Source organism: Lepus europaeus, chromosome 3 (genome assembly GCF_033115175.1).
Source record: "Lepus europaeus isolate LE1 chromosome 3, mLepTim1.pri, whole genome shotgun sequence".
Lineage (NCBI taxonomy): Eukaryota > Metazoa > Chordata > Mammalia > Lagomorpha > Leporidae > Lepus > Lepus europaeus.
This window is the reverse complement of record NC_084829.1, coordinates 79,322,635-79,350,354: the sequence shown is the minus strand read 5'-3', so window position 1 is coordinate 79,350,354 and position 27,720 is coordinate 79,322,635. Positions and strand designations below refer to the sequence as shown.

Below are 27,720 nucleotides of genomic sequence, written 5' to 3'. Positions count from 1 at the left end.
AGTTGGCCACAACAGCCAAGGGTGGGCTAAGCCAGAGTCAGGAGCTAGCAATTCCACCCTACCTAGTCTTCCACATGGGTCTGGGGCTACCTTCTGGGCCTTCCCAGGAAGCTGGATGGAAGTGTGCAACAGCTGGGTCTCAAACTCTCACTCTGGTACAGGATGCTGATGTTGCAGATTCTGGCCCCAAGATTAGTGTAGGAATAATTTTTAGTGCTTCATATTTGCTTTACATACTTTTCTGAAAGACACAGTTCTTTAAAGTCATCCTTTTATACTATCTGTCTTTTTGGGTGGAAGAATGTTTATTGAAGCATATTAATTAGAGCTTTTATTTTGACAGTATTATCACAGTTTCAGATTTTGGTTGTTCAGATTGTTTTATGTTCTGGTGTGATTTGGTTGCTATATTGCTTTATATTCTAATGTAATTTGATTTTATTATAGGTGTTCTGCTGGAGATCAGTTAGCAGTTCTCTGAAGCAGTGTCGATGGGCCTATCCACGCCAAGTCTTCATTTCTGATATTGCTTTAAATAGAAATGAAATTCTGTTTGTCACACAGGAAGGGGAAGGATTTAAAGGGAAATGGTTTGAAGAAAAACGAAAGAGTTCTGAAAAGAAAGGTCAGTTCATATATGTAGACAGCACATAAAATGCGTTTCAGTTAACCTTTAATTTCACAAGTATTATTAGGGTTTACAAGTATAATTAAATTTTTATCTTTGTGCATTCATGTGTTTATCTTTGTGATTAGTTTAATGCCTAGATCCTATTGGGCTGTAAGTTCAATGATGACAAAGACCATGCATATTCTTCTATATCCTTAGTTTTGGCATATTTGCTGGCACATTGTCATCCCTCATTAAGTCATCTATTGAATGAATAAATTATTTATTGGATGTTAAAAATACTTCTAATTACTCAGAAAATTAGACATTTTCTTGAACATCATAAAGCCACAAAGAAATGAGTTTTTTTAATTTACCGATTAGTTGTATTTCTTTTATTTCTTAATAAATTATTCAAGTTTGTAAAGATTTAGAATAGTTTTTCAATATACTTGACAGGGTGAGGTCTTTTTTTTTAAGATTTATTTATTTATTTGAAAGTCAAAGTTACACAGAGAGAGAGAGAAAGAGAGGCAGAGGGAGGGAGGGAGAGAGAGAGAGGTCTTCCATATGCTGGTTCACTCCTCAGTTGGCTGCAACGGCTGGAGCTGTGCGGATCCAAAGCCAGGAGCTTCTTCCGGGTCTCCCATGTGGGTGCAGGGGCCCAAGGACTTGGGCCATCTTCTACTGCTTTCCCAGGCCATAGTAGAGAGCTGGATTGGAAGTATAGCAGCTGGGACTTGAACCAGTGTCCATATGGGATACCGGCACCGCAGGTGGTGGCTTTTACCCACTATGCCACAGTGCAGGCCCCAGGGTGAGGGTTTTTTTTTTAAGATTTATTTATTTGAAAGTCAGAGTTACACAGAGAGAGGAGAGGCAGAGAGAGAGAGAGAGAGAGAGAGGTCTTCCATCTGATGGTTCACTCCCCAATTGGCCGCAATGGCCAGAGCTACGCCAATCTGAAGCTGGGAGCTGGAACTTCTTCCAGGTCTCCCACGTGGGAGCAGGAGCCCAAGGACTTGGGCCATCTTCTACTGCTCTCCCAGGCCACAGCAGAGAGCTGGATTGGAAGTGGTTTCAAACCGGTGCCCATATGGGATGCCAGTGCTTCAGGCCAGGGCATCAACCCATTGCACCACAGCGCCGGTCCCTAGGGTGAGGTTTTAATGATACAAAAATATAAGTTGGGCTCCTGTATTCAGGTACTTATAAGCACATAAGGGCAATAGACATGTATGTAATTGTAGTTCACAGATATAGGTATTAATATGTACACAATAAGTGCTTGAGAGTATAGAAATTGGAATAACTGAGTGTGGAGAGCAGAGTGCTAAAGCCTGCTAAGACTTATATAGAGTGAATTTGTGAGTCACCAGAACCTAGGTTTGCTATGTTGTCCTTAGAACTGTGTCTTAGTCATATCTTGTTATCTGAAATGGAATTCATGATCTCATTCTCTGGCATCTGCTTCTCAGTGTTTTACTGGCAAATTGTTATCCTTGATACCCATATTCCTTCCCATACCCATCCAGTCAATCACCAACTTTTATTACTTCTGTCTTAAATGTTTCTGAAATCTTTGTACTTTTCTCCAGATTGCTTATGACAGTCTTAATCTGTATCATTTTCTATCCTTTTTTTGGACTTAAAGTGATATACTAAATGACTTCTTTGTATCTACCCTTTCCTTACTTTACAAACTATTCACAGTGTAAAAGATTCATTTCTTTACATACAAATTTCATGTCTGTGGAAGCACCATATACTTTGTTGTCATAGTCTTGATTTGACTTGTAATGTTATAATCATTTCTTAAATGTCTGTTGTCCTTGCCTAGACTGTGTGCTCTATGAGTGTAGGGACATGACAATCTTGTTCACTACTGATGGTCACTATTTCACAAAAACTCCATCACAGTAGCATAGTATGGTCCCTCCGATATTTGCTGAATACATGCAAGAAAGGGAGAAGAGAAAATGAGGGAGCAAATAAATAGATTTTGAAGACATTAAGCTTATATGTTTTTAATGCAAGTTGAGGAATTTTAAAATACAATAAATTTGTTTTTTAGAAAGGTAAGTTTGGTAGCAGTATGGAAGATGTGGTTGTTGAAAGACAAAATCATGCGTACTTGAGATTGACCCACCAAAAATTCTCCATGTAAGAACGAGTATAGGCCGGCGCCATGGCTCACTTGGCTAATCATCCCTGCGGTGCTGGCACCCCGGGTTCTAGTCCCAGTTGGGACACCGGATTCTGTCCCTGTTGCTCCTCTTCCAGTCCAGCTCTCTGCTGTGGCCCGGGAAGGCAGTGGAGGATGGCACAAGTGTTTGGGCCCTGCACCCGCATGGGAGACCAGGAGGAAGCACCTGGCTCCTGGCTTTGGATCGGTGCAGTGCGCTGGCCGTAGTGGCCATCTGGGGGGTGAACCAATGGAAAGGAAGACCTTTCTCTCTGTCTCTCTCTCTCACTGTCTAAACTCTGCCTGTCAAAAAAAAAAAAAAAAAAAAAAGAAAAGAAAAGAAAAGAAAAAAAAAAAAGAACCAGTATATTGGGTGTAAAATGTGATGAAGAGAGAGAGGATGTAGTTTTTCTGAAGTGCTTTGTGTACACGAAAGATATTTCCATGTTCTCCCAGTTGTTTTCTTGTTCCATTTACTCCTAAATCCTTTTTATAGTTATAGTAAGGATTTAATTAATGATAGTTTGTTTTTTCTTTTTAGCAGAGATTTTATCAAACCTTCATAATTCCTCATCAGATGTGTCTTGTGTCTCTGATATAAATAGTGTGTATGAAAGAATTCGACTTGAGAAACTCACTTTTGCCCATAGAGCTGTTAGTGTCAGCACAGATCCAAGTGGATGTAATTTTGCAATCCTGCAGTCAGATCCTAAAACAAGGTATATTGTATATGTTAAATTTCATTTTTGGGTAGAATAATCATTTGGGGTTTTTTGTCTGTGTTTTCAGTAGCTCCTAGCACAAATTTAATTGAAGAGCTTTTGCCAAGTCTTGTAGAGATCTTAGAAAAATAACTATGTTACCAGGATAACTCAAAGGTGGAATTTGTTATACTGGATATGATTAGCATTCTCTTTAGTTTATAGCAACCTTATGTTTATTGAAAATATTGAAAGTATGTGTACATGCACATGGAAAACTTATTTGTCTCTAGTACTTCATGGTGTACCTTAGATTCTGATTTTGAGAAATCAATTATAAATATTCCTTGGGCAATTTGTAAAATTTTCTGACCCTTGAATATGATGAGAATTGACAAAAGAAGAGGTAGTATAGAGCCACTTGGCTGGCAGAATCTTAGTGCAAATGTCCTGTCACATCACTAGAGAGATTAGAGGTTAAGGGGGAGGAAGTCTTGGAAGAGTGATCACCCATTTTGGTTTGTCCATATATGCCCTAGTTATAACACTAAAAGTCTCATCTCCTGGGAGACCTCTCAGGCCAAGGCAGATCAGGAGAGGTGACTCCTCTACCTATTGTGTTTCTCTGGTAAGTACCGAAAGAACCAGGATTACAGAACTGGCGCCCATATGGGATGCTGGCGCCACAGGTAGAGACTTAGCCCACTATGCCACAGCACCGGTCCCAGAACTGTCATATTTTAAATTTTCTAATTTTAATAATTACTACATTTGAGAGGAGAATTGGCTAGGGATATTTTTAGCTATTTCCTTTAAAGTAAAACTTATTTTTATTTCATTTCTAGCCTTTATGAAATTCCAGCTGTGTCCTCATCATCCTTTTTTGAAGAGTTTGGCAAACTGTTGAGGGAAACAGATGAAATGGACAATATCCATGATGTGACATTTCAAGTTGGCAATAGAATCTTCCCTGCACATAAATATATTTTGGCAGTCCGTTCTGACTTTTTCCAGAAATTGTTTCTTTCAGATGGTACTACATTAGAATTTACAGATATTTACCGAAAAGATGAAGATTCCGCAGGATGCCATCTTTTTGTGGTAGAGAAGGTTCATCCTGACTTGTTTGAATACCTTTTACAGTTTGTGTACACAGATACTTGTGACTTTTTAACTCATGGCTTCAAACCAAGAATACACTTAAACAAAAAACCAGAAGAGTATCAGAGTACTCTGAATTCTCATATGAATAAAATGAATTGTCATGAAGATGATAATCAGAACTCAACATTAGAAATGTTTGAAAATCAAGCTCATACAGTTGGTGAAAGACAGAAAAGCAAACAAAAATCTTCTAGGAAAGGAAAAGGTGCTGGCGAAGATGATCCTGTAAGAATGTTGCAAAATGTTGCAAAGAAGTTTGGCTTCAGTAATTTGAGTAGTAGGTATGAATTCTTTGCTATCTTTTATTGTACCTACCTCATTTAATCCTCCTTTTAAATATTCTTCCCTGTTTGCTTGCCTTTCTTTTCCTTCCATATCAGTTCCTCCTCTTCCTTTCTACCCTCTTCCACTATTTCTCACTCTCCCACCTCTCCTCCTTTTTGGGGGGCAGAGTTATACAAATTCATTCCTCCTCTATTTTCTGGTAGATTTATCTCTCTGTTGGACTCTTTGAATTAGAACATAAGTGGGTTTCAACTTTTTAGGGTGTGAGTGTGTAGCAGGGATTTGGAGTGGCAAGGAATGTAATGTGCTGGGAAGTTCTTTGGAGTTAGAAGATTTATGCAGTATTTGTCTATTAATTCTGTTACTGGCTGGGGGAAAGTTTTGCTTGACCTTCAATTTCTTGTTTTATAAAATGGCAGAGATAATATTCACTTTATATTGTTTGTAAAACTTTGTCATATAGCATGTGTAAAGTGCCCATTTGTTTTTCACATTGTAAGTCTGGTTCTTTGGAGTTCTCTCTCTCTCTCTCTCTTTTTAAAAGATATGTTTATTTATTTGAAAGACAGGTCAACAGAGATAGGGAGAGAGAGAGAGATCTTCCATCTGCTGATTCATCCCCCAAATGACTGCTACAGCTAGGTCTGAGCCAGGCATAAGCCAGGAGCCAGGAACTCCATCCTGGTTTCCTACTTGCGTAACTGGGGCCCAAGTAACTGGGCCATCTGTTGCTGCCTTTCCAAGCACGTTAGCAGGAAGCTGGGTCAAAAGTGGAGAAGCCAGGACTTGAACAAGCACTCTGATATGAGATGCTGGTGGTGCAAGTAGCAGCTTAATCTGCTGATCACAATGTTGGCTCCTAGAATTTTCTCTCATTTTTAAAGGCATGTGGCAGTATAACCTTTGTTGTGGGGTAGGAGCAGAGGAGTAGTGTATATTGTGTTTCTATATAAAATATGAAAGAACTTAGTGCTATGACTTTGATTAATTTTTGGGAGGAGTCATGAATATTTATTTTGAATTCTAATTAAAATTGAAGAAAAAAATATGATTTTTTTATCCTGGAGTGGGGGTTAGTTGATATACTTTTCTAAGAGATAATATAATTATGCTCAGATATATGCTTGTTGTTGAATGTTATATTTGTTTATTTTGTTAATTTTTATTCTTTGATAGGTTAGATGGAGTCAGATTTGAAAATGAGAAAGTTAATGTGATTGCCAAGAAAACTGGTAACAAACTGAAGCTAAGTCAGAAAAAATGGTAAGTTAGGAAATGAAGATACATTTTTCATATCTAGATCTTGATCTTGTAAGTGCAGAAATGGAGTTCTTTTTACCCACGTGAAGCAAAATGTGTAGGTTGCTATCCTGTTGTATTTTCTAGTTTTCATTTCTGGGGAGCTAAGCTGTTGAATTAATGTATAAAATATTAACTGCTTGATGGAACATTAAATGCATTCATTCTTTCTAATTACTTTCTAGTGAAGAGAGAAATTTTTGATTTTAATTTTTTCTTGCTTGAATTTTGTGTCATGTTCTTAGTGGGAAATGTTAGCCCCCAAACCATCGTCATCATTATGATGATTATTTCCTTTAAATGTTTTTAAAATTTTTGAATATTCATTGATTTATTTATTTGAGAGTCAGAATTACAGAGGGAGACCAAGAGACAGAGAGATCCTCCATCTGCTGGTTCACTCCCCAAATTGCTACAACAGCCATGTCTAGTCCAGGCCGAAGCCAGGAGCCAGGAGCTTCATCCAGGTCTCCCACATGGGTGCTGGGGCTCAAGAACTTGGGCCATCTTGTACTGCTTTCCCAGGCACAATAGCAGGGAGCTGGATCAAAGTGGAGCAGCTGAGATTCAAACTGGTACCCATATTGGTTGCTGTCTCTGCAACTGTAGCTTAACCCCCTCACCACAGTGCCAGCCCCAATTATTCCCTTTAGCGTAAATCTTTTTCTTTCTTTAAAGATTTATTTATTTATTTGAAAGGCAGAGTTATGGAGAGGCAGAGGCAGAGAGAGAGAGAGAGAGAGAGAGAGAGAGAGAGGTCTTCCATCCTCTGGTTCATTCCCCAATTGGTCTCAATGGCCAGAGCTGCGCCAGACTGAAGCCAGGAGCCAGGAACTTCCTCCAGGTCTCCTACGTGGGTGCAGGGGCCCAAGGACTTGGGCCATCTTCTGCTGCTTTCCCAGGCCATAGCAGAAAGCTTGATTGGAAGTGGAGCAGCCAGGACTTGAACCGGTGCCCACATGGGTTGTCGGCACTGCAGGCAGTGGCTTTACCCGTTATGCCACAGCACAAGTGTAAATCTTTAATAATAAACATACTATTTTAAATATATTTGTTATTAATAGTTTCGTGTGTAGGCATTTGTACTTTTTAGATAATAGTTATGGGGAGAGAGATTGTGGAAGCATCTATACTATGCTTGACACAGAATAATTGTATAAATAAGTGAACTAAAGTGCTTCAAATATGATGCTACTTACTGTTATATTAGTAGCATCTCACCTGGGATCAAAAAGGATAATAGAAGATGGGACTTTTTTGAGTAATTTTCTTTATTCAGTTGACTTTTCAGATACTATTTTGGTTCTAAGATGGTTATTATCTTCCCTGAGGTGGAAGTGGATAAAATACTCTTTTTGTATAGGTACAACTTTAAGAAAATAGAGAAACTAAGAAAATCTAGCTAAACCAGATACTATAATAAATGTACTTATTTGCTAAATATCTAAAGAAATTGCTCTTGCTTCAATTAAAATTTTTTCTTGCAGTTCATTTCTGTGTGATGTGACCATGAAATCAGTGGATGGAAAGGAATTTCCTTGTCATAAGTGTGTTCTTTGTGCTAGACTTGGTAGGTACCCAATTTGTTGGTTGATTTATTTGCTTTATTATTGTTTTACTATTCTTATTGCACTTCATCTTTTTCTTTCAGAATATTTTCATAGCATGCTGAGTAGCTCATGGATTGAGGTAAGTGGTTTTTTTTTTTTTTTAAGGGAAAGGGTTTATTGGCGAAAACCAGCAGGCCGGAGGGAAGGGGCGAGGAAGGAAAAAGAGGCAGAAGGAGAGCATAAGAGAGAGAGACAGAGAGAGATAGACCTAGAGATCAGGAGATGGAGGGAGAGAGAGAGAGGGAGAGAGGAGTGAGGGAGAGAGAGGAGAGGAGTAGAGAGCTGAGAGAGAGAAGAGGAGAGAGAGCGAGCCACATGTTCATGAACAGGTCCTTTTAAAACTTTGCCATAGGGCTGGTGCCGCAGCTCAATAGGCTAATGCTCCTGCGGCGCCGGCACACTGGGTTCTAGTCCTGATCGGGGCGCCGGATTCTGTCCCGGTTGCCCCTCTTCCAGGCCAGCTCTCTGCTATGGCCTGGGAGTGCAATGGAGGATGGCCCAAGTCTTTGGGCCCTGCACCCGCATGGGAGACCAGGATAAGCACCTGGCTCCTGCCTTCGGGTCAGCGCGGTACTCCGGCGTAGCGGCCATTGGAGGGTGAACCAACGGAAAAGGAAGACCTTTCTGTCTCTCTTTCTCTCACTGTCCAATCTGCCTGTCAAAAAAAAAAAAAAAAAAAAACACTTTGCCAGAGGGCAGGCAGGGAAGTAGGAGCAGTGAATCCCATTAGGATGGGGGTGGAGCTTGATACCGGTGGTTGGGCCATGTGGCCACCTGGCTTCTAGCAATGGCAGCGGGGGCTAGAGCCTAGGATGGTGTCAGGGTGTAGGAGGTAAGATGTTAAAACACTTACACTGGTGACTATACTTTGTACTTTTGAAATTAGAACTTAATAGTTTAGTTTACTTTTTCATTTGTATTGAACTTTATGATAAAGGCTGCTGGAAATAGCATTATTTAGAATTTAAAATTGTTGCTAAAAAGCTACAAAATTTTCCCATTATTTAGAAATATTCTGGGAATTCCAGTGTCTTTCTTGTTTTCTGAATTTTTCTTTGTCTTTCATGTTGTGTTTTGACAGTAAATATATTTTAGCCTTTTAAAATAAATTTTTACGTTCTTCTATATTTAATGTGATTTCTTGTTTGATGTTTTTCATACCAATAACCTAAATTAGAATATGATAATATTTTATTTAATTATTTACTTTCGTTTATCTTACTTAGGCTTCCAGTTGTGCAGCTCTGGAAATGCCAATACATTCTGACATACTGAAAGTTATTTTGGACTACCTCTATACTGATGAAGCAGTGGTGGTTAAAGGTATTAATAACAGGACATTTTAGCTGTATCATATATAATGAGAGAATGATAAAATTAACATGTGTCTTAGTTTCTGCTCTGCTTAAGCTGTCAAGAGAGGCTTAAGTTAGAATAAATAATAGGAATGATTATTGACAGTGAGGGAGCAGAGAAAGAAATTTTCATCACTCATGAAAACAAACCCTTTAAGAATTATATTTAATAGTTGATTCAGCACTTCCATTTCCTACTACTTTTTCAGATGAGATGAATGATCAAAAAAGTTTTAGAAAATATTCTTCACAAGTTTTCTTACCTTTATTTCCCTGCCTTGTGATAACATCTCAGGAGTGAAAGAGATAGACTAAGAATTGAACCAAAATTTATAAAGAGTGCATTTGTAAACTTTGTCAAGCAAAATACCATGTTTCAGTTAGTAGACAATCTAGTGGAGAAGACAAACATAAGTAAACAAGTAAAAGCATAATCCTGTAAAAGATAGATACATATACCATTGTGTATCAGGTTGAAGAAGAGCCTTTTTATTCCTAATTTTGAATGTTTTTATCATGAAGAAGGATGGGATATTGTTAAATACTTTTCTTTCTGTGTCTTTTGTGATGATCATGACTTCTTGTTTTGTCTCATTCTATTTTTGTATATTACATTGTCTGATTTTCCTATGTTGACTCATCTTTTAATTCCAGGGCTATTTCACTGGTTATATGTAATTCCTTTTCATGTGACTGAACTCACTTTGTTAGCATATTGTTGAGGATTTTGCATCTCTAAATATAAGGGATATTGTCTTAGCTTTCCTTTATGTCTTTGTCTGGTTTATTAGCAGGATAATACTGGCTTTATTGAATGAGTAGGAAAGTGTTACTCATCTTCTATTTTTTGAAGAGTTTGCAAATAATTTCTGTTTTTATTTTTTTTAAGATTTATTTATTTGAAAGGCAGAATTACAGAGAGAGAGAGAGAGAGAGAGAGAGAGAGAGAGAGAAAGAGGGATGGTGAGAGATCTTCTGTCCCCTGGTTCACTCCTCAAATGGATGCAGTGGCTGAAGCTGGGCTGATCCAGGAGCTTCCTCTAGGACTCCCACTTGAATGAAAGCCTTAGGCCATCTTCCACTGCTTTCCCAGGCACAATAGAGGGAGCTGGGTCAGAAGTGGAGCAGCTGGACTCAAACTGGTGCCCATATGGGATGCCAGCATTGCAGATGATGGCTTAACCTGCTGTGCCATAGTGCTGGCACTGCTTCTGGGGTCTCTTCCAATAAGTCTTTGTCTATGCCAATTCCTGCAGAGTTTCCCCAAAGTTCTATAGAATTTGATGCTATTGGGCCAAAGATTTAGGTCTTTGATCCATTTTGAATTGATTTTTGTATAATTTGTAAGATAGGAATTTTGTTTCCTACTTCTGCATGTGGAGATCCAGTTTTCCCAGCGCTATTTGTTCAAGAGACTGTCCTTACTCCAGGGATTGATTTCAGCTCCTTTGTCAAAGATAAATTGTTTGTAGATGTGTGGATTTATTTCTGAAGTTTCTATTCTGTTCCATTGGTCTACATGTCTGTTTTTGTGTCAGTACCAGGCTTTTTTGATTATAACTGCACTATAGTATTGTGATACCTCTGGCTTTGTTTTTGTTGTATAAGATTGCTTTAGCTGTTTGAGGTCTCTTGTAATTCCATATGAATTTTAGCATCATTTTTTCTAGATCTTAGAAGAATGTTGTTAGTATTTTAATTATATCGCATTGAATGTGTAAACTTCTTTGAGTAGTATGGACATTTTGGTGATATTGATTCTTCAAATCCATGAACATGAAAGATTTTTCCATTTTTTTATGTCTTCTGTTTCTTCAATGTCTTGTAATTTTCATTGTAGAGACCTTTGACATCCTTGGTTAAGTTTATTCCAAGGTATTTAATTTTTTTCATTGCTATAGTGCATGGGATTGATCTTAGATGTTATTTCTCAACCATGGCATTGCTTGTGTATACAAAGGCTTTTGATTTTTTTATGTTAATGTTATATCCTGCCAGTTTACCAGACTTTTTTAAGAGTTCCAAGAGTCTCTCAGTGGAGTCTTTTGGATCCCCTATATATAGAATCATGCCATCTGTAAATAAGAATAGTTTGATTTCCTCCTTTCCAACTTGTATACCTTTGATTTCTTTTTCTTGCCTAATGGCTCTGGCTAGAACTTCCAGGACTATATTGAATAGCAGTGGTGAGAGTGGGCATCCTTGACTGGTTCCGGTTCTTAATGGGAATGCTCCCAGCTTTTTTGCTTTCAATAAAGTTGCTGGCTGTGGGGTTGTCATAAATAGCTGTGATTGTCTTGAGGTATGTTCCTTCTATACTCAATTTACTTAAGGTTTTCATCATGCAAGGATGTTGTATTTTATCAGATGCTTTCTCTGCATCAGTTGAGATAATATGATTTTTGTTTTTCAATTTGTTAATGTAATGTACCACATTGATTGTTTTGCAAATGTTGAACCATGCCTGCATACAGGGATAAATTCTACTTGGTCCAGGTAAATGATCTTTCTGATGTTCTGTTGGATTCGATTAGCTAGTATTTTGTTGAGGATTTTGCATCTGTATTCCTCAGAGATATTGGTCTGTAGTTCTCTTTCTCTGTTGTTTCTTTTTCTGGTTTAGGAATTAAGGTGATTCCGACTTTATAGAAGTAGTTTGAGAGGATTCTTTTCCTTTCAGCTGTTTTGGATAGCTTGAGAAGAATTGGAATTAGTTCTTCTTTAAATGTCTGATATAATTAAGCAGTGAAACTATCAGGTCCTGGGCTTTTCTCTGTTGGGAGGGTCTTTATTACTGATTCAGTCTACATCTTGTTTATTGTTCTGTTTAGAGTTTAAGTGTCTTTATGGCTCAATTTTGGTAGATTGTGTCCAGGAATCCTCTATTTCTTCTAGGTTTTCCAGTTTGTTGGCATTCAGCTCTTTGTATTAATTCCTCATGATTCCTCTTATTTCTGTGATATCTGTAACATTTCTTTTCTTTTTCATCTCTGATTTTATTGAATTGGTTCTTTATCAATTTTGTTTATTTATTTTTCAAAAAACCAGCTCTTCATTTCACTAATTCTTTTTGTTTTAGTTTTGTTTATTTATTCTCTAATTTTAGTTATTTCCTTCCTCCTACTAATTTTGGGTTTGGTTTGTTGTTTTTCTAGGGCCTTGAGATGTATTGATAGCTCATTTATTTTGTACTTTACAATTTCTTCATGTAGACACTGATTGCTAATAAACTTCCCTCTTAACACTGCTTTTGTGTATCCTTTAAGTTTTGATTTGATGCATTGTCATCCTCATTTCCTTCTAGAAATCTTTGATTTCTCTTTTGATTTCTTGTATGACCCATTGTTCATTTAGAAGCATGTTATTCAGGCTCATGTCTTTGCGTATGACCTAGAGATTTTTGAATTGTTAATTTCCAGCTTTATTTCATTGTGATCGGAGGAGATGCATGGTATGATCTCTAATTTTTTTGAATATCTGAGACTTCATTTGTAGCCAACATGTGGTCTATCATAGAGAAAGTTCCATGTACTGATGAGAGGAATGTGTATTCTGCAAGTGTGGGACAGAAAGTTCTGTATATATCAGTTAGATCCATTTGGTCCATGGTGTCAATTAACTCTGTTGTTTCTTTGTTGATTTTCTGTCTAGTTGATCTGTCCACTGATGAAGTTAGATGTTGAAGTCCCCCATTACTATTGTATTGGAGTCTGTGTCTCCCTTTAGGTCCATTAACATTTCTTTTAATTAGCCAGGTGCCCTATAATTGGGTGCGTAAACATTTTTTATAGTCACATCTTCTTGTTGAATTGATCTCTTAATCATACGTAGTGCCCTTCTTTGTCTCTTTTAACAGTTTTTGTGTTAAAGTCTATTTGGCTGATTTTAAGATGGCTAAAACCTGTCCTTTTTTTGCTTTCTGTCAGCATGAAATATCTTTTTCCATCCTTTCACTTTCAATCTGCTGGTATCTTTGTTGGTGAGTTGTGTTTCATATGTAGTGAATAGATGGGTCTTGTTTTTTTAATCCTTTCAGCCAATCTATATCTTTTAAGTAAAGAGTTTAGGCCATTGACATTCAGATTTACTATTGATAAGTAACAACTTGGCCCTGCCATTTTTCCATAAATATTCCTATTGACTAGTAGGGGTTTCCTTTGTACTTTTATTGGGATATTTTCTGCCTTCATATTCTTTCATGATGATGACTTTCTTTCTGTGTTTTCGTGTGTAGCATATCCCTAAGTATCTTTTGTAAGGCCGGATGAGTGGTAACAAATTCTTTCAATTTATGTTTGTTATGGAAGATTTTTTTTCACCTTCATTCATAAATGAGAGCTTTTCAGGGTATGGTATTTTGTGGTTGACAGTTTTTTTTTCTCTTAAGACTTGAGCCATGTCTTGCCATTTTCTCCTAGCCTGTAGAGTTTCTGCTAAGAAGTCAGCTGTGAATCTAAATGGAGATCCTCTAAAAGTAATCTGGCATTACTCTCGTGCTCATTTTAGAATCTTTTCTTTATGTTTTACTTGGAAAGTTTGACTGCAATGTGTCATGTTGTAGATCTTTCTGCTCATGTCTATTAGGGGTTCTTTGTGCTACTTATACTTGAATGTCCCATTCTTTCTCCAAATTAGGGAATTTTTCTTTAATTATTTTACCACAAAGGCCTTCTAGTTCCTTTTGTCTTTCCACACCTTCAGGAACTCCTAAGACCTGTATTTTGGGTCATTTAATAGTATTCCAGAAATCTTTAACACTGTTTTAATTTTTTTTGTACTTTTTTTTTTTCAGTCTGACTGTAAAATTTCCAAAGATTTGTCTTCTAACTCAGATATTCTTTCTTCTGCCTCACCAAGGCTGTTGTTAAGGTTTTCCACTGTATTATTTATTTGATCTATTGCATTCTTCATTTCTAATATTTCATTTTGATTTCTCTTTAAAATCTTAATCATGGGAAGAATTTTATTCATGTCGTGTATTTATTTCTTTAATTCGTGGATTTGCTTCTCATTGCGTCTAAGTAATCCTATGATTAATCTTTTGAATTCTTTTCAGGCATTTTAGCAGTGTCTTCATCTTCATATTCTAATATTGGAATGTTGTTGTGTTTCTTTTGTGTGGTCATGTTATTTTCCTTATTCTTGTTTCTTGAATTTCTGCATTTATTTTTAGGCATCTGTGGAGATACTTGTTTGTTTTTTCCTCTGATGGCTTTTATCTTTGAACTATGCCTTTGTGGCTTAGTGGAATGTGTACACTTTCAGGGAATAGTCAGAGATATATGGTGCGTTTGGCCAAGGCCAAGGAGCTGTGGTCAGTGCTCTATAGAGTGGGGCGAGCATCCATGTTGACACCCAAGTTGGACGTGGGCGATCTCCTCTTGTTAACAGGAGGGGTGGGGGTATGGTGAACTCTGTTGTTGTGATCACACCCTCACCTTCTCTCTTCCAAGGTGATCAAATCCCACGTGTTAGCCCCCAGTTAGTGCAGTACGTATACATGCTGCTATATGTACCACACAAAGGATCTGCAGAGTCCGCACCGTGAGCACTAATTTCACTGCAGTGACCCACCGTAGGCAACCAGGGAGCTCCAAGCGTTTGGAACTCTCACAGAGATTGTCCAGAGACCCAGTTCCACCCTGTGTCCTCTCGTGAAGCCACGGAGTCAGCACAGTCTCAGCACAGAAGGCTTCCACAATCACAGGCAGCAGAGGATCTGCTCTGCCCTGCAAGCCTGTCCAGTCCACAGAGAGACAGACTGCCTCAGAACCAGCTGCTTGTGGGTGCTCTGCCTAGGTGGCTTGTGAGACTGGTATGTTGGGAGCCTTGCGTTCCCTCAGAGTCTTACGCGGGTGCCCAGCTTCCTGTCAGTCCTTACAGCCAGACTCAAAGGCAGTGAGGAACACAGATTTCTCTGCTAGAATCTCTGGATCACACGCATACAAGATCCGTTGGCCATATGCTGCCTTCTCCTCACCACTTGCACCAGAGCTGCTGCTGTCAGTACTGAGAAGATGGCATCTTGTCTCAGCCAGTTGCTGTGCACATGCATAGGGGCTTCCGCGGCTGCCGCTTACATGCAAAATGGCACCTGTCCTCTCTCAGTTGCTGTGGGCTGTTTTGGGGAGGATGGAGTGAGAGAAACGTGCCCCCCTTTTTTAACTGGGTTCGCAGGTACCCTCTTTTCCCTGGGACTCTAGGTCGGACTCATTCCGCGCTCTCCCTCCGGCTATATCATCATTGGCATGGGTGCTGCAGTATGATCGCAACTCAGTCTCCAAAGCTGGTGCTTGCTCCGGCTCTCGGCTGCTGGAGTTGTATGGTGGTCTGTGTTCATATTACATGTCTGCACCTTCCACACAGGTCCATGGCGTTCCTCTTCCTTCCGTAGAATTTCCACTGTGGTTTTCTACTATTTTTTTTTTTTTTTTTTTACTATTTATCCATAGCATATTCCTCCATCTTGGAATCTCTTTTTTTCTTCTTTTTTCTTAACCTCTTCCCTACCTGTCTTCCATGTTGACATTTTGTTTTTGGTTTCTTTTCTATTTTTGTTGTTATTTTAGCAGCAGCTAAGGAGCTTCCTTGGAGACCATTAGTAACTCTTAGAGCCAGGAAGTTGAATTTTAACTTCAGGAACTTCTAAAAAAAATTTTTAAAGTATTGGTAAATAATGAATTTTGTTTTAAATAAGAAAGCCTGAGAGCTTACCTGTGAATCTACGTATTGTGTGTGTGTGTGTATAGATGCTGAGATTTGACTGTTCCCTGTTATTACTAATTTCAGAAATATGTATATTTGTATAGATACTGAAATTTGACTTCCCCTTTCCTTATTAGAAATATTTCAAAATAGATTATAAACAAATAGGCATTCTAGAAGCCTTCAAGACTGAAATGGTCACCTTATGTTGGCCATTTGGTGGTTTCAGTGTGAGCCAAAGCATTTTGGTATCTTTTTTTTTTTTTACAGATTTTTATGTAAAAGAGAAATATTTTGACATATTTACTGTTTATCATAGTTACTATTCGAACATTTAAAAAGTCATCATAATTCTGTTTCTAATGTCTTTATTACTTGAAACTTTCTTCCTGGGTATAATTTTACAAAGTAATGCCTTGATGCTATTTTTTTTTAATCTTTTTTTTTTTTAGAATCTCAAAATGTGGATTTTATTTGTCGTGTTCTTGTGGTAGCTGATCAGCTTCTCATAACTCGATTGAAAGAAATTTGTGAAGTGGCATTAACTGAGAAACGTGAGTTTTTAAAATCAATTAATTAATTAATTTGAAAGAGTTACACAGAGAAGGAGAGGCAGAGAGAGAGAGAGAGAGAGAGAAAGAAAGGTCTTCCATCTGCTGGTTCACTCCCTAATTGGCCGAAGAGAGAGAGAGAGAGAGAGAGAGAAAGGTCTTCCATCTGCTGGTTCACTCCCTAATTGGCCGAAATATCTGGAACTGCGCAGATCCAAAGCCAAGAGCCAGGAGCTTCTTCTGGGTCTCCCATGCAGGTGCAGGGGCCCAAGGATTTGGACCATCTTTCATTGCTTTCCCAGGCCACAGCAGAGAGCTGGATTGGAAGTGGAGCTGCTGGTACTCGAACCAGTGCCCATATGGGATGCTGGCACTGCAGGTGGCGGCTTTACCCACTATGCCACAGCGCTGGCCCCATGAGTATTTTTAAATTAGAGTGTTAGTGTTTTTTCAGGTTGATTCAGGATTAGTGTGCTTTATGGACTTTATGATGTCATTATGGTAAACTACACCATTATTTTTTTGTACCATAAAAAGTGTCAAATCTTTTAAATTGTGATATGCCATCATTTGTAAGGATATCCTTTATCTCGTAAATATGTGAAAATGCGTGTATCTTAGACTTGACATATGATGTTAATTTGTACTGAAATGTCATGAAATCTTGAATTATTTGAATGGTGTCAAATTTATGATATTTTCAAGTGCAAGAATTTGAGAGTTTTTTTTTACCTTTACCATGATCGTTCATGTAACTGTTTCCAGCTATCCATTTCCTATGGTTTGCTGCAGTTTTTATGTAATTCTTTCATTAATATCTCAGCAAACCACATTTTTTTTTCAGACTTTTCTCTGTTCATTATTTCACTTAATTGCATGACTCTTTACCTGAACATTTAACTTTGAAATCCAAAATTATTTTTTGTTACATGCTGCTTATACCCAATATTTTTTGGGTGTCGAAAATGATTCATTTTAACTTTGCTGGTTAAATTTCCCCTACCTTTGGATTCTCATCTTGACTGTATTAGTTCTGACCCACTGTTTGCCATTCTGTCTATGTGGCATCACAGTAATTTTTAAATGATGTTTCTCCTTTCTACTTTCTATAGGAAGTAGTTATGCCTTTTTCTAGTTTAGATAATTTTTAATTGCCTACTCTAGAATAAAGGTTAAATTTCGTTAAGCTGACATGAGTTTTTTTTCATTTTCCCTAATCTGACAAGAGTTTTTTCATTTTCTAATTTTATATTTGTTCTACTTCATTGCTGACTCAGGAAGTGTCAAGGGAGTGCCTATCAAAATTTCCTAATTTGTATTTGCTAGGATTTTGTTTTAGCTCTGGCATCTTACTTACACACTTTTGAGCATTAAGGTATCTTCTTAGTTAGCCAAAGAGAAATAATAGCCCTGATTTCCTTTTAAGTAAGAAAAGAAAATATTCAAAACTATTTTAAAGGACACAGCATCTAATATACAATGCATGGTGATATTTTTCACTTGTTCAATTGGCATTGCTGACCTACTTTGGGTATTTTTGACCTTTGCTGCACAATTTTCTGTATTTATGAACTCCTAAATCTTTCTAGAAGCTAGCAAATGAATGATTCCACAAAAATCTGTTCTTTAATTATTGGACAGTGTGTAGATCCTTGTCCAATGGAAGATTTTGTGTGACTCAATTTTATTTTTGTGAAATGTGAGATGCCTTCATCATTATTTGAAATTTTATGTTAGGAGTGAGACAGACCATTATTGACTGTAGTTGCAGCTTTTGACAAAGTTACAGGAGAGAAAGAAAAAAGAAATGGAATAAGCCAAGAGTAGAAAAGATTCATGTTTTTCTATTAGCTGGGACTCACAGTAGAAAGTAAGAACAAACGTGAAAGGGTTTGGGAAACTACAGTTACATGCTGTGTGTACAAGATATTCTGAGAGACTCTTTAGCAAAGCAGAACGTTTCATATATAAAGTTACTGGGGTTGCAACTAAATTCAGATTCTTTTGCACAGTATATCAGTTTCTGTATTATCATGAATTATATGCTATGAGTTAAATGTACTTATTTTCCAAGTATATATATTTGTGCATGTGTGTGTCCAAATAAATTCTGATAGGTTATTTAACCAGTTTTACCAGTTCCTCTTAGTTTTAAGAAATATTGTTTTTAGTTTTGCTATGTGCTATATAAGTGAAAAGGCAAGTTATTCATGAATTGAAGTTAAAATATTCAAAAATTATTTGGTAGAAGATTATCAGTTTCATATGTGTGATTTTAGGTGATATTAATACACTTTTTGTTGTGCCTAAAATTTCTGTATATGTAAGCTTACTTTGTTTAAACACTCTTTTGAACTTAATTTGTTGAGTTGGGATGGAAAATGAATTATATATCGCAGTAAATTAGTTTTGTCAAGAAAATACTTAATTTTTCTTGTTCCAAATGTTTCAATCTTACAATTTTAGAAATAACTATATTCATTTACTCTACTACTGTGTCTTCATCTAATTTTACAAATCTTTTTTTTTTTTTTCCATTAAAGTTACCCTTAAAAATGCTGCTATGCTACTGGAATTTGCAGCAATGTATAATGCTGAACAATTGAAGCTATCTTGTTTACAGTTTATAGGATTGAATATGGCAGCTTTACTTGAAGCAAGGTAGGTAGTATGCCTGTATTATATGACTTTTGCAAAAACATTTAGTAGCAGATATTTTAGTAATTTAAAAGTGAATTGAGTTTTACCTAGATGGAAAGAATTTGATAATAAGATTTATGAGTTATAGACATTTAGAATTTGAGGGATCTTAGACACTTTTCAATGTAGCAATGTTTTTTTAATGAAAAAAGTGTACATTTAATTATTTTCTTTTTTTGTTTAAGGTATATAAGTTTCATCTATTTCATATATACAGATTTAGGAACAAAGTGGGCTTCCCCTCCCTCCTACCCACATTCCAACTGCCACCCCTTTTGGATTTCCATTCTTAATTTTTATGATGATCTACTATCAGTTTACTTAGTGATCTTATCGTTAGCCCTACTCTAAGTAGAGGGATTAAGCAAATAGTATAAAGAGAAAGAAAACAAAACAAAATAAAACTAAACAAAAGTTTGTTCCTCAGTGAAAGACACAAGGGGCTATAAACAATCATTGATTCTCCAATTGACTATTTCACTCAAATACATTACATTTCAGGTATGCTATTAGTTCTATCAGATCTGGGAAAACATATTTGTCTTTTTGGGACTGGCTTATTTCACTAAGTATAATGGCTTCCATTTGTGACCATCTTCTTGCAAAAGACGGGATTTTTTTTTTTAACAGCTGAGTAGTACTCCATAGTATATATACCATAATTTCTTTATCCAGTCAGTAGTTGATGAACATCTGGTTGATTCCATATCTTAGTTATTGTGAATTGTGCTGCAGTGAACATGGGAGTACAGATATCTCTCTCTCTCTCTTTTTTTTAACGATTTATTTATTTATTTAAAAGTCAGAGTTACACAAAGAGAGGAGAGGCAGAGAGAGAGGTTTTCCCAAATTGGCTGTAGTGGTCAGAGCTGAGCCAATCCGAAGCCAGGAGCCAAGAGCTTCTTCCAGGTCTCTCAAGCAGGTGCAGGGACCCCAAGGACTTGGGCCACCCTCTATTGCTTTCCCAGGCCATAAGCGGGGAGCTGGATTGGAAGTAGAGCAGCCGAGTCTTGAACCAGCACCCACATAGGATGCCAGTGCTTCAGGCTAGGGTGTTAACCCACTGTACTGCAGTTCCGGCCCCCAGATATCTCTTTCATGTACTGTTCTTTTTTGGTTTGGGTAAGTTCCCAGGAGTTGGATGACTGGATCGTATGGTAGATCTATATTCAGTTTTCTGAGGTATCTCCATACTGTCTTCCACAGTGGTTGCCCCAGTTCACATTCCTACCAGCAGTGGATAAGAGTACCTTTTTTCCCACATCCTCTCATTTGTTGTTTGTTGATTTCTGTATGCTAGCCATTCTAACTGGAGTGAGGTGGAACCTCCTTGTGGTTTTGATTTGCATTTCCTTGAAGGCTATGAACCTGAGCATTTTTGCAAGTGTCTGTTGGCTAATTGAATTTCCTTTCTTGAGAAATGCCTGTTTAAGTCCTTTGCCTATTTCTTTATTGGGTTGTTTATTTTGTTGTTGTTGAATTTCTTGAGCTCTTTATATATTCTGAATGTTAACCCTTTATCAGTTGTGCAGTTTGCAAATATATTATCCCATTCTGTCAGCTGCCTATTCATTTTGCTGAGTGTTTCTTTTGTAGTGCAGAAGCTTCTCAGCTTGATGTAATCCCCCATTTGTCGATTTTGGCATTGCCTGTATCTAGGGGTCTTTTCCAAGAAGTCATTGCCTATGCCAATGCCTTGTTGAGTTTCCTCCATGTTCTCTAATAATTTGATAGCATTTGGTTTAGATTTAGGTTTTTGATCCATTTTGAGTGGATTTTTGTATAGGATGTGAGGTCGGTATCTAATGACATTCTTTGCACATCTAGAGAAAACAATGCCAAAATTCATATGGAAACACGAGAGACCCTGAATAGCTAAAGCAATCTTATATACAAAAAATAAAGCTGGAGGCATCACAATACCTGATTTCAAGACGTACTACAGGGCAGTTAACAATCAAAACAGCCTGGTACTGGCACAAAAACAGACTTATAGACCAATGGAATAAAATAGGAACTTCAGAAATCAACCCATGCATCTACAGCCAACTTATATTTGATAAAGGAGCTAAAATCAACCTGTGGAGCAGAGGCAGTCTCTTTAACAAATGATGCTGGAAAAACTGCATCTCCACATGTAGAAGTATACATTTATTTTTTAATATAAGGTCAAAATATTACTTAATCATTATAAAATAGTGGTGAGAAAAATGAGACTAGTTTGGTGAACATAGGAATTTGGGATTAGAGTTCTTGGTGTGAATTTGTAGTTTAAGTTTTGATTATCCAGTTTATTTCTGTACTGTGTGTGTGTGTGTGTGTGTGTGTTTTTGACAGGCAGAGTGGATAGTGAGAGAGAGAGACAGAGAGAGAGGTCTTCCTTTTTGCTGTTGGTTCACCCTCCAATGGCTGCTGTGGCTGGCGCATCTTGCTGATCCGAAGCCAGGAGCCAGGTGCTTCTCCTGGTCTCCCATGCAGGTGCAGGAGCCATCCTCCACTGCCTTCCCGGGCCATAGCAGAGAGCTGGCCTGGAAGAGGGGCAACCGGGATAGAATCCGGCGCCCAACCAGGACTAGAACCCAGTGTGCCGATGCTGCAAGGCGGAGGATTAGCCTGTTAAGCCACGGCGCCGGCCTGTAGTGTGGTTTTTTTTTTTTTTGACAGGCAGAGTGGACAGTGAGAGAGAGAGAGACAGAGAGAAAGGTCTTCCTTTGCCGTTGGTGCTTCTCCTGGTCTCCCATGGGGTGCAGGGCCCAAGCACTTGGGCCATCCTCCACTGCACTCCCTGGCCACAGCAGAGAGCTGGCCTGGAAGAGGGGCAACCGGGACAGAATCCAGTGCCCTGACCAGGACTAGAACCCGGTGTGCCGGCACCGCAAGGCAGAGGATTAGCCTAGTGAGCCACGGCACCGGCCTGTACTGTGTTTTAATAGTAATAATCATAGTGCTTTGTGGTTTACTATGTGTTAATGTTCTAAAAATGGTATAAAGATTAATGCAGTTTATTTTTATGAAAGCTTTGTAAAGTAGATTCTACTAATACCCTTTATTAAAACTTTGTAGATTCTACTAAAACTTTGTAAAATAGATTCTTGTAGATAGAAAACTTCTTTTTGTTTGTCAAAGAACTAAGAAAATCTTGATCTATATGTTAATAGTTTTTCAATGGTTCACTTTCAAATTTAGGTTGATCTTAAATTAAACTAATTTCAAAGCACATGAAATAGTCTTATTGTATTTTGGAAATAAATTACTAACAACTTAATGGTTGTCAGGGTTCATTTAGAGAAAATGCTTTTGCAGTTTAAGGCTTCATTATTTTATGAAAAAATGCTTTTAAATGCAAATCAGTACTATGAGAATTATACAATGTAATTTTAAAGTGCCTAAAATATCTTAGTGTCATAATCTGCTAGACTAAATTTCATTGTTGAGATTGCTTTAGTAATTCTATTCATTACAGTTTTATTACTCTGCATTGCCAAGTTAAACTCATTCACTTATTCAGATAAGAATCAATCAAATATTAAAAAACATACCAACTCTACAATAAGATATTGTAAAATGATACATCACAATACTATTGTTTAGCTAGTTATTATATTTTGGTTAGTTTGTCAATTGAGTCATTTAAGGATAGCAGCTGCCATTGTAGTGTTTTTACTTGTACCATTTTGTGAATAGATATGTATAAGTTGAATTAAAGCAAATGTTTTACAAACTTAACCATTTTTAATCAGTTATGTGTTTGCTAGAGGTATAAATAACATGTGTAGAGATGTTAGGAAAAGATACCTGCACCAAAATTTACTTAGCGTCACAAGTTAATGTATTAATTATCCCCCAGTGTTGAAAACTGGTATGGTACACATTTGAATGTGTAAGTTGTTTTGAATTAATTGTAGAAATAGTTTAAAATATATGTATTAGAATGTAAACTTCGATTTGAGTTTTCACTGAAATCTTAAAGTACCTCTTTGGAAACTGAGAGATCCTTAAAGTCTATCCTGAGTTCAGCTGCTCTAGTCTTAAGTCTTATTGTACACATTAAGCTGCTAAGGCCCAGAGAAGTAGTGTGTTCAGTGATATACATGTAATTTGTAGCAGTGATAATTTTATGTAGAATCAAGTATCTGGATACTTGTGCCATTGTTCTGTGAGTATAGAAGACTGAAGACTGAATACTGCTTCTGTAGTTAAAGATGGTAATTTCTGGAAATGAAGGTTGGAAAATTTTTACCTTTTATTTTATTATGATGGAAAAGATCCTTTTTACTCTTATTTATGAGTTGCCTGAGTTTTATTCAAGATATTTTTCTGATATGTTTGCTATTTACTTGAAACATAAAAAGAGAATGTTATATTTTATGTTTTAGGTCTCTTGATGTTTTAAGTGAGGATGTCTTAAAGGATCTTTCTGTGTTCTACCGAAAAATGGTATGTTTTTTGTTTTTACAATGGACATAATATTACCATCTAAAGCAACATATTTAGATATGACTTCTGAATGGAATAATTTCCTAATAAATTCTAAATATATATATATATAGGATTTTAAAAAAATATTATTTCTTTATTTGAAAGTCATAGTTACAGAGAGGCAGGGGCAGAGAGAGAGAGAAAGAGAAAGGAGAGATGAGAGAGATCTTCTGTCCACTGGTTCACTTCCCAAATGGCTGCAGTGGCCAGAGCTGAAGCCAGAAGCCAAGAGCTTCTTCCTGCTCTCCCACATCAGTGCAGGGGCTCAAGGACTTGGACCATTTTCTGCTGCTTTCCCAGGCACATTAGCAGAGAACTGGGTTGGAAGTGGAGCAGCTGGGACTCTAATGAGTGCCAATATGGGATGCCAGCACTGCAGGTGATGACTTAACCTGCTATATGAGGACACAGGATTTCATTTAGGTCTCATAAACATGATAATGCATGTTGAAGGTATTTAATGATAAAATTAATATCTATTTAAATTTATTTACTGAAATTTACTGAGAAAGTCTTTCATTATTTACTACATGTCAGGACAGTATAAAAACATAATAAAGTGACAATTTTAAGGTTTTTTTTTTACTGTTTTGCAGAAAAAACTTAATGATTTAAACATTTGATTCAATTCATTATTCATTCTAGACTTTTTCTACTTCATATAAAACAAATGGTATATTTTATCTATTAAAGATATTTACAAATTTTATTCTTTAAAAATGACATCTTTAATTCTGTAGATTCCAGCAATGGATAGAAGAATCATTACACCATATCAAGATGGCCCAGATATTAGCTGTTTGGAAGTAGAAGATGGAGATATTTTTTTGAAAGAAGAAATGAATGTGGAACAAAATTATTCGTAAGCTCTGTTTTTTTTTTTTTCCCCTGCTTTCATTCCTTCTTTCTCTTTGCCTCACTTTAATTTGGATACTTGACACCTTTGTTTTGATAATGAAAGAAACAATTAAATTTTTACAGAAGTATTATATTCATTAACTGTGGTATAATACATATTAAGTATATAGTTAATATTTTGCAATGTAACAAATTTAAAATGTAAATATAAAAAGAGTGTAGTCTTCAGGTTAAACATGTTGGGTTAAATAAGTGTATTTGCATTGTTGCCTCCCCCAGATTTGTAGAGATTATTTTAAAGAAATTTATGGAGACATATTACATTAGAGCAGAGAAAACAAGAAAGGAGCAAACAGCAGTCAAGAGATGATAACAGCTTTGGACGTTGGGAAAGTGATTGCCCAGTGCTATTGACTTAGAAGAGCAAAGCTAAAACAATTCTGGAACTGCTTGAGAATTAGTGATATTGGGTTTATTAAGGCTAGGGTCAGTGCTTAGGTTGAAGGAGCGAAAGCTCTTTTTTTTTTTTCACAGTGGAAAATTAGGTTGTTTTTTTTTTTTTTTTAATTATTTTATTTATTTGAAAGACAGAGTTACTGAGAGAGGTAGAGCCAGAGAGAGAGAGAGGTCTTCCATTCTGTTGGTTCATTCCCCAAATGACTGCAACAGCCAGAGCTGAGCTCATCTGAAGCCAGGAGCCAGGAGCTTCTTCCAGGTGTCTGTCACAGGTGCACGGGCCCAAGGAGTTGGACCATCCTCTACTGCTTTCCCAGGCATAGCAGAGAGCTGAATCAGAAGTGGAGCAGCCAGGACTTGAACCGGTACCCATATGGGATGCTGACGCCACAGGCTGGGGCTTTAACCTGCTGTACCACAGTGCTGGCCCTGAGCATTAGCTCTTGATCTTGTCCACAAATCCATTCAACCAAGTGATTGCTCCTTCTTTGTTCTAGCAAGATTAGAGTTTACTTTTTGATATATTTTCCTCCATACCTTCTTGTTCATGACTTTTGCAGAAAGGCTAAGGTTAGAATAACTGAGGTCCAGTGAATTTAATTTGTTTTAGGGCCACATACATAAGTGTGACTAGAGTGTACATATCCTTAAATGGTTTCTTTTTGACCAAAATGCTATGTTCTGTCGATTTCCAAAGTTCTACCATTTCATTTCTAACCTAATTAATTTTCCAAATAAATCACTTTGTTTTTTTTTTCCTAGGGAAACTATGTTCAAGAAGGCAAAAACAAAAGCTAAAAAGAAGCCACGTAAGCGTTCAGATAGCTCTGGAGGTTATAACCTTTCAGATATTATTCAGAGTCCACCTGCTACAGGTTAGTGGAAAGTATTTTAGCAAATATTTCCAGTTCTAATAGTTCCTTGATATCGCTATTCATTATCTAATTCATTTAATGTGTATTAAATATTTTGATGTGCCATAAGCAGGGACCACTGAAATAGATAATAGTCTTTATAGAGGCTTCAGGAAATGATGGTGTATTAATGTGAATACTCCAATTAGAAGACTTTCTTGTCCTGGGAGCACAAAAGAGCCCTCCCAACTAGGCTGAGGTCAGGGAAGGCTAGACTGGATCTTGAAGTATGAAGTTAAAATAACAAAGTAGCAGATGGATATACTATGCAAAGGGGGCAATATGTTCCCAAGCATGGAGACAATAGAATGAACTGCATATTTTGTGTGCATATAGTTCAGCATCGCTAAGCCACATGGATGTATGCAGGTAAGAAATAGATTGGGTCAGATTTTAGAGGATTTTATTTTCCAAGTAAAGAATTTGGATTTTATTTGACAGGCTGTGGGTGGCTCTTGATGAGATTTTGAAACAGTGTACAACTGAATTAGATTTATGTTTTATAGAGACCTCTCTCTACAGTGGTACAGAGCATAGGAAATTGGAGGTGGGCAAGGAACTATATGTGTCTGTAAGACGGTTATAATCTAATAGTAGAATATAACATATTTTATTTTTAGACCATATGTGAGTCTGTTTTCTTTCTTTTTTTTTTTTTAAAAATAATACTCTGAGCTAGCAAGTAGCTAATCTTTTTTTTTTTTTTTTTTTAAGATTTATTTGAAAGAAAGAGTTAGAGAGGTAGATCCCGAGAGAGAGAGAGAAAGGTCTTGATCCACTGATTCACTCCCCAAATGACCACAACGGCCAGAGTTTAGCTGATCTGAAGCTAAGAGCTAGGAGCTTCTTCCAGGTCTCTCATGTAGGTCTAGGGGCCCAAGGACTTGGGCCATCTTCTACTGCTTTCTTAGGGTACAGCAGAGAACTGGATTGGAAGTGCAGCAGCCAGGACTCAAACTGAAACCCATATGGGATGCCAACGCTGCAGGCCAGGGATTTAACCTGCTGTGGCACAGCTCTGGCCCCTTATATACTCTATTTACATTGATTGTTAACCTCTTAACTACATTGTTTTTTTCTTGTGGCAGTATGTTTCTTGCTGTCTCCCTGACCCCAAACATTCTGCACACATTTGCATGCACACACACATTTTTTTAAAAATTGATCCACTTGGGGCCGGTGCTATGGTGCAGCGGGCTAACGCCCTGGCCTGGTGCTGGTTCTAGTCCCAACTGCTCATCTTCCAATCCATCTCTCAGCTATGGCCTGGAAAAGTAGCAGAAGATGGCCCAAGTCTTTGGGCCCCTGCACCCACGTGGGAGACCCGGAAGAAGCTCCTAGCTCCTGGATTTGGATCAGCACAGCTCTGGTCGTTGCAGCCAACTGGGGAGTGAACCATTGGATGGAAGATCTCTCTCTCTCTGCCTCTCCTCTCTCTGTGTAACTCTGACTTTCAAATAAATAAATAAATCTTTAAAAAAAATTGATCCACTTGTGACATGGAGGCATGTATTTATCAATTTCGTAACAACTCTGTTGTTTCATGTGATAAGCTAATTTAAAATAGCTCTCAATTTGCGGAGGTTATTTTATAGAAAAAAATAAAACCTGAAAGAAACCAAAATTGGCTTCTGTAGGAACCTCTGCTACTGGGCTAGTCTGCAGGCTAAGTGAAAAATTGGCAATATGCTTCCTCCCACACAGAATAGGGCCAGTCACCCTTTGAAATGAGAAAGAGAAAAGAGAGGTGTGTCTGAAGTTTATTAATTTATTTGTCATTATCTTTTATGAGAAAAAAAAAGTCGTTCTCAAAGAACTGTCTTCCTCAGGTTTATGGAATAATTAGCA

General features: G+C 37.3%; 1 protein-coding gene across 2 annotated transcripts in view; it reads left to right on the top strand.

The window, feature by feature from the left end:
* IBTK (inhibitor of Bruton tyrosine kinase) overlaps positions 1-27,720 on the top strand; it is an 88,631-nt gene that overhangs the window by 28,619 nt on the left and 32,292 nt on the right. The window contains exons 10-21 of one of the 2 annotated variants that reach the window (XM_062186416.1): positions 448-625; positions 3,340-3,514; positions 4,342-4,941; positions 6,122-6,208; positions 7,732-7,814; positions 7,896-7,933; positions 9,081-9,177; positions 16,367-16,468; positions 19,009-19,126; positions 23,542-23,602; positions 24,385-24,506; positions 25,721-25,833. In XM_062186416.1, the coding sequence (XP_062042400.1) occupies positions 448-625; positions 3,340-3,514; positions 4,342-4,941; positions 6,122-6,208; positions 7,732-7,814; positions 7,896-7,933; positions 9,081-9,177; positions 16,367-16,468; positions 19,009-19,126; positions 23,542-23,602; positions 24,385-24,506; positions 25,721-25,833 (1,774 nt within the window). Of the gene's footprint in view, positions 1-447; positions 626-3,336; positions 3,515-4,341; positions 4,942-6,121; positions 6,209-7,731; positions 7,815-7,895; positions 7,934-9,080; positions 9,178-16,366; positions 16,469-19,008; positions 19,127-23,541; positions 23,603-24,384; positions 24,507-25,720; positions 25,834-27,720 lie in introns of both variants that reach the window. The other variant, XM_062186415.1, reaches the window with a different exon arrangement.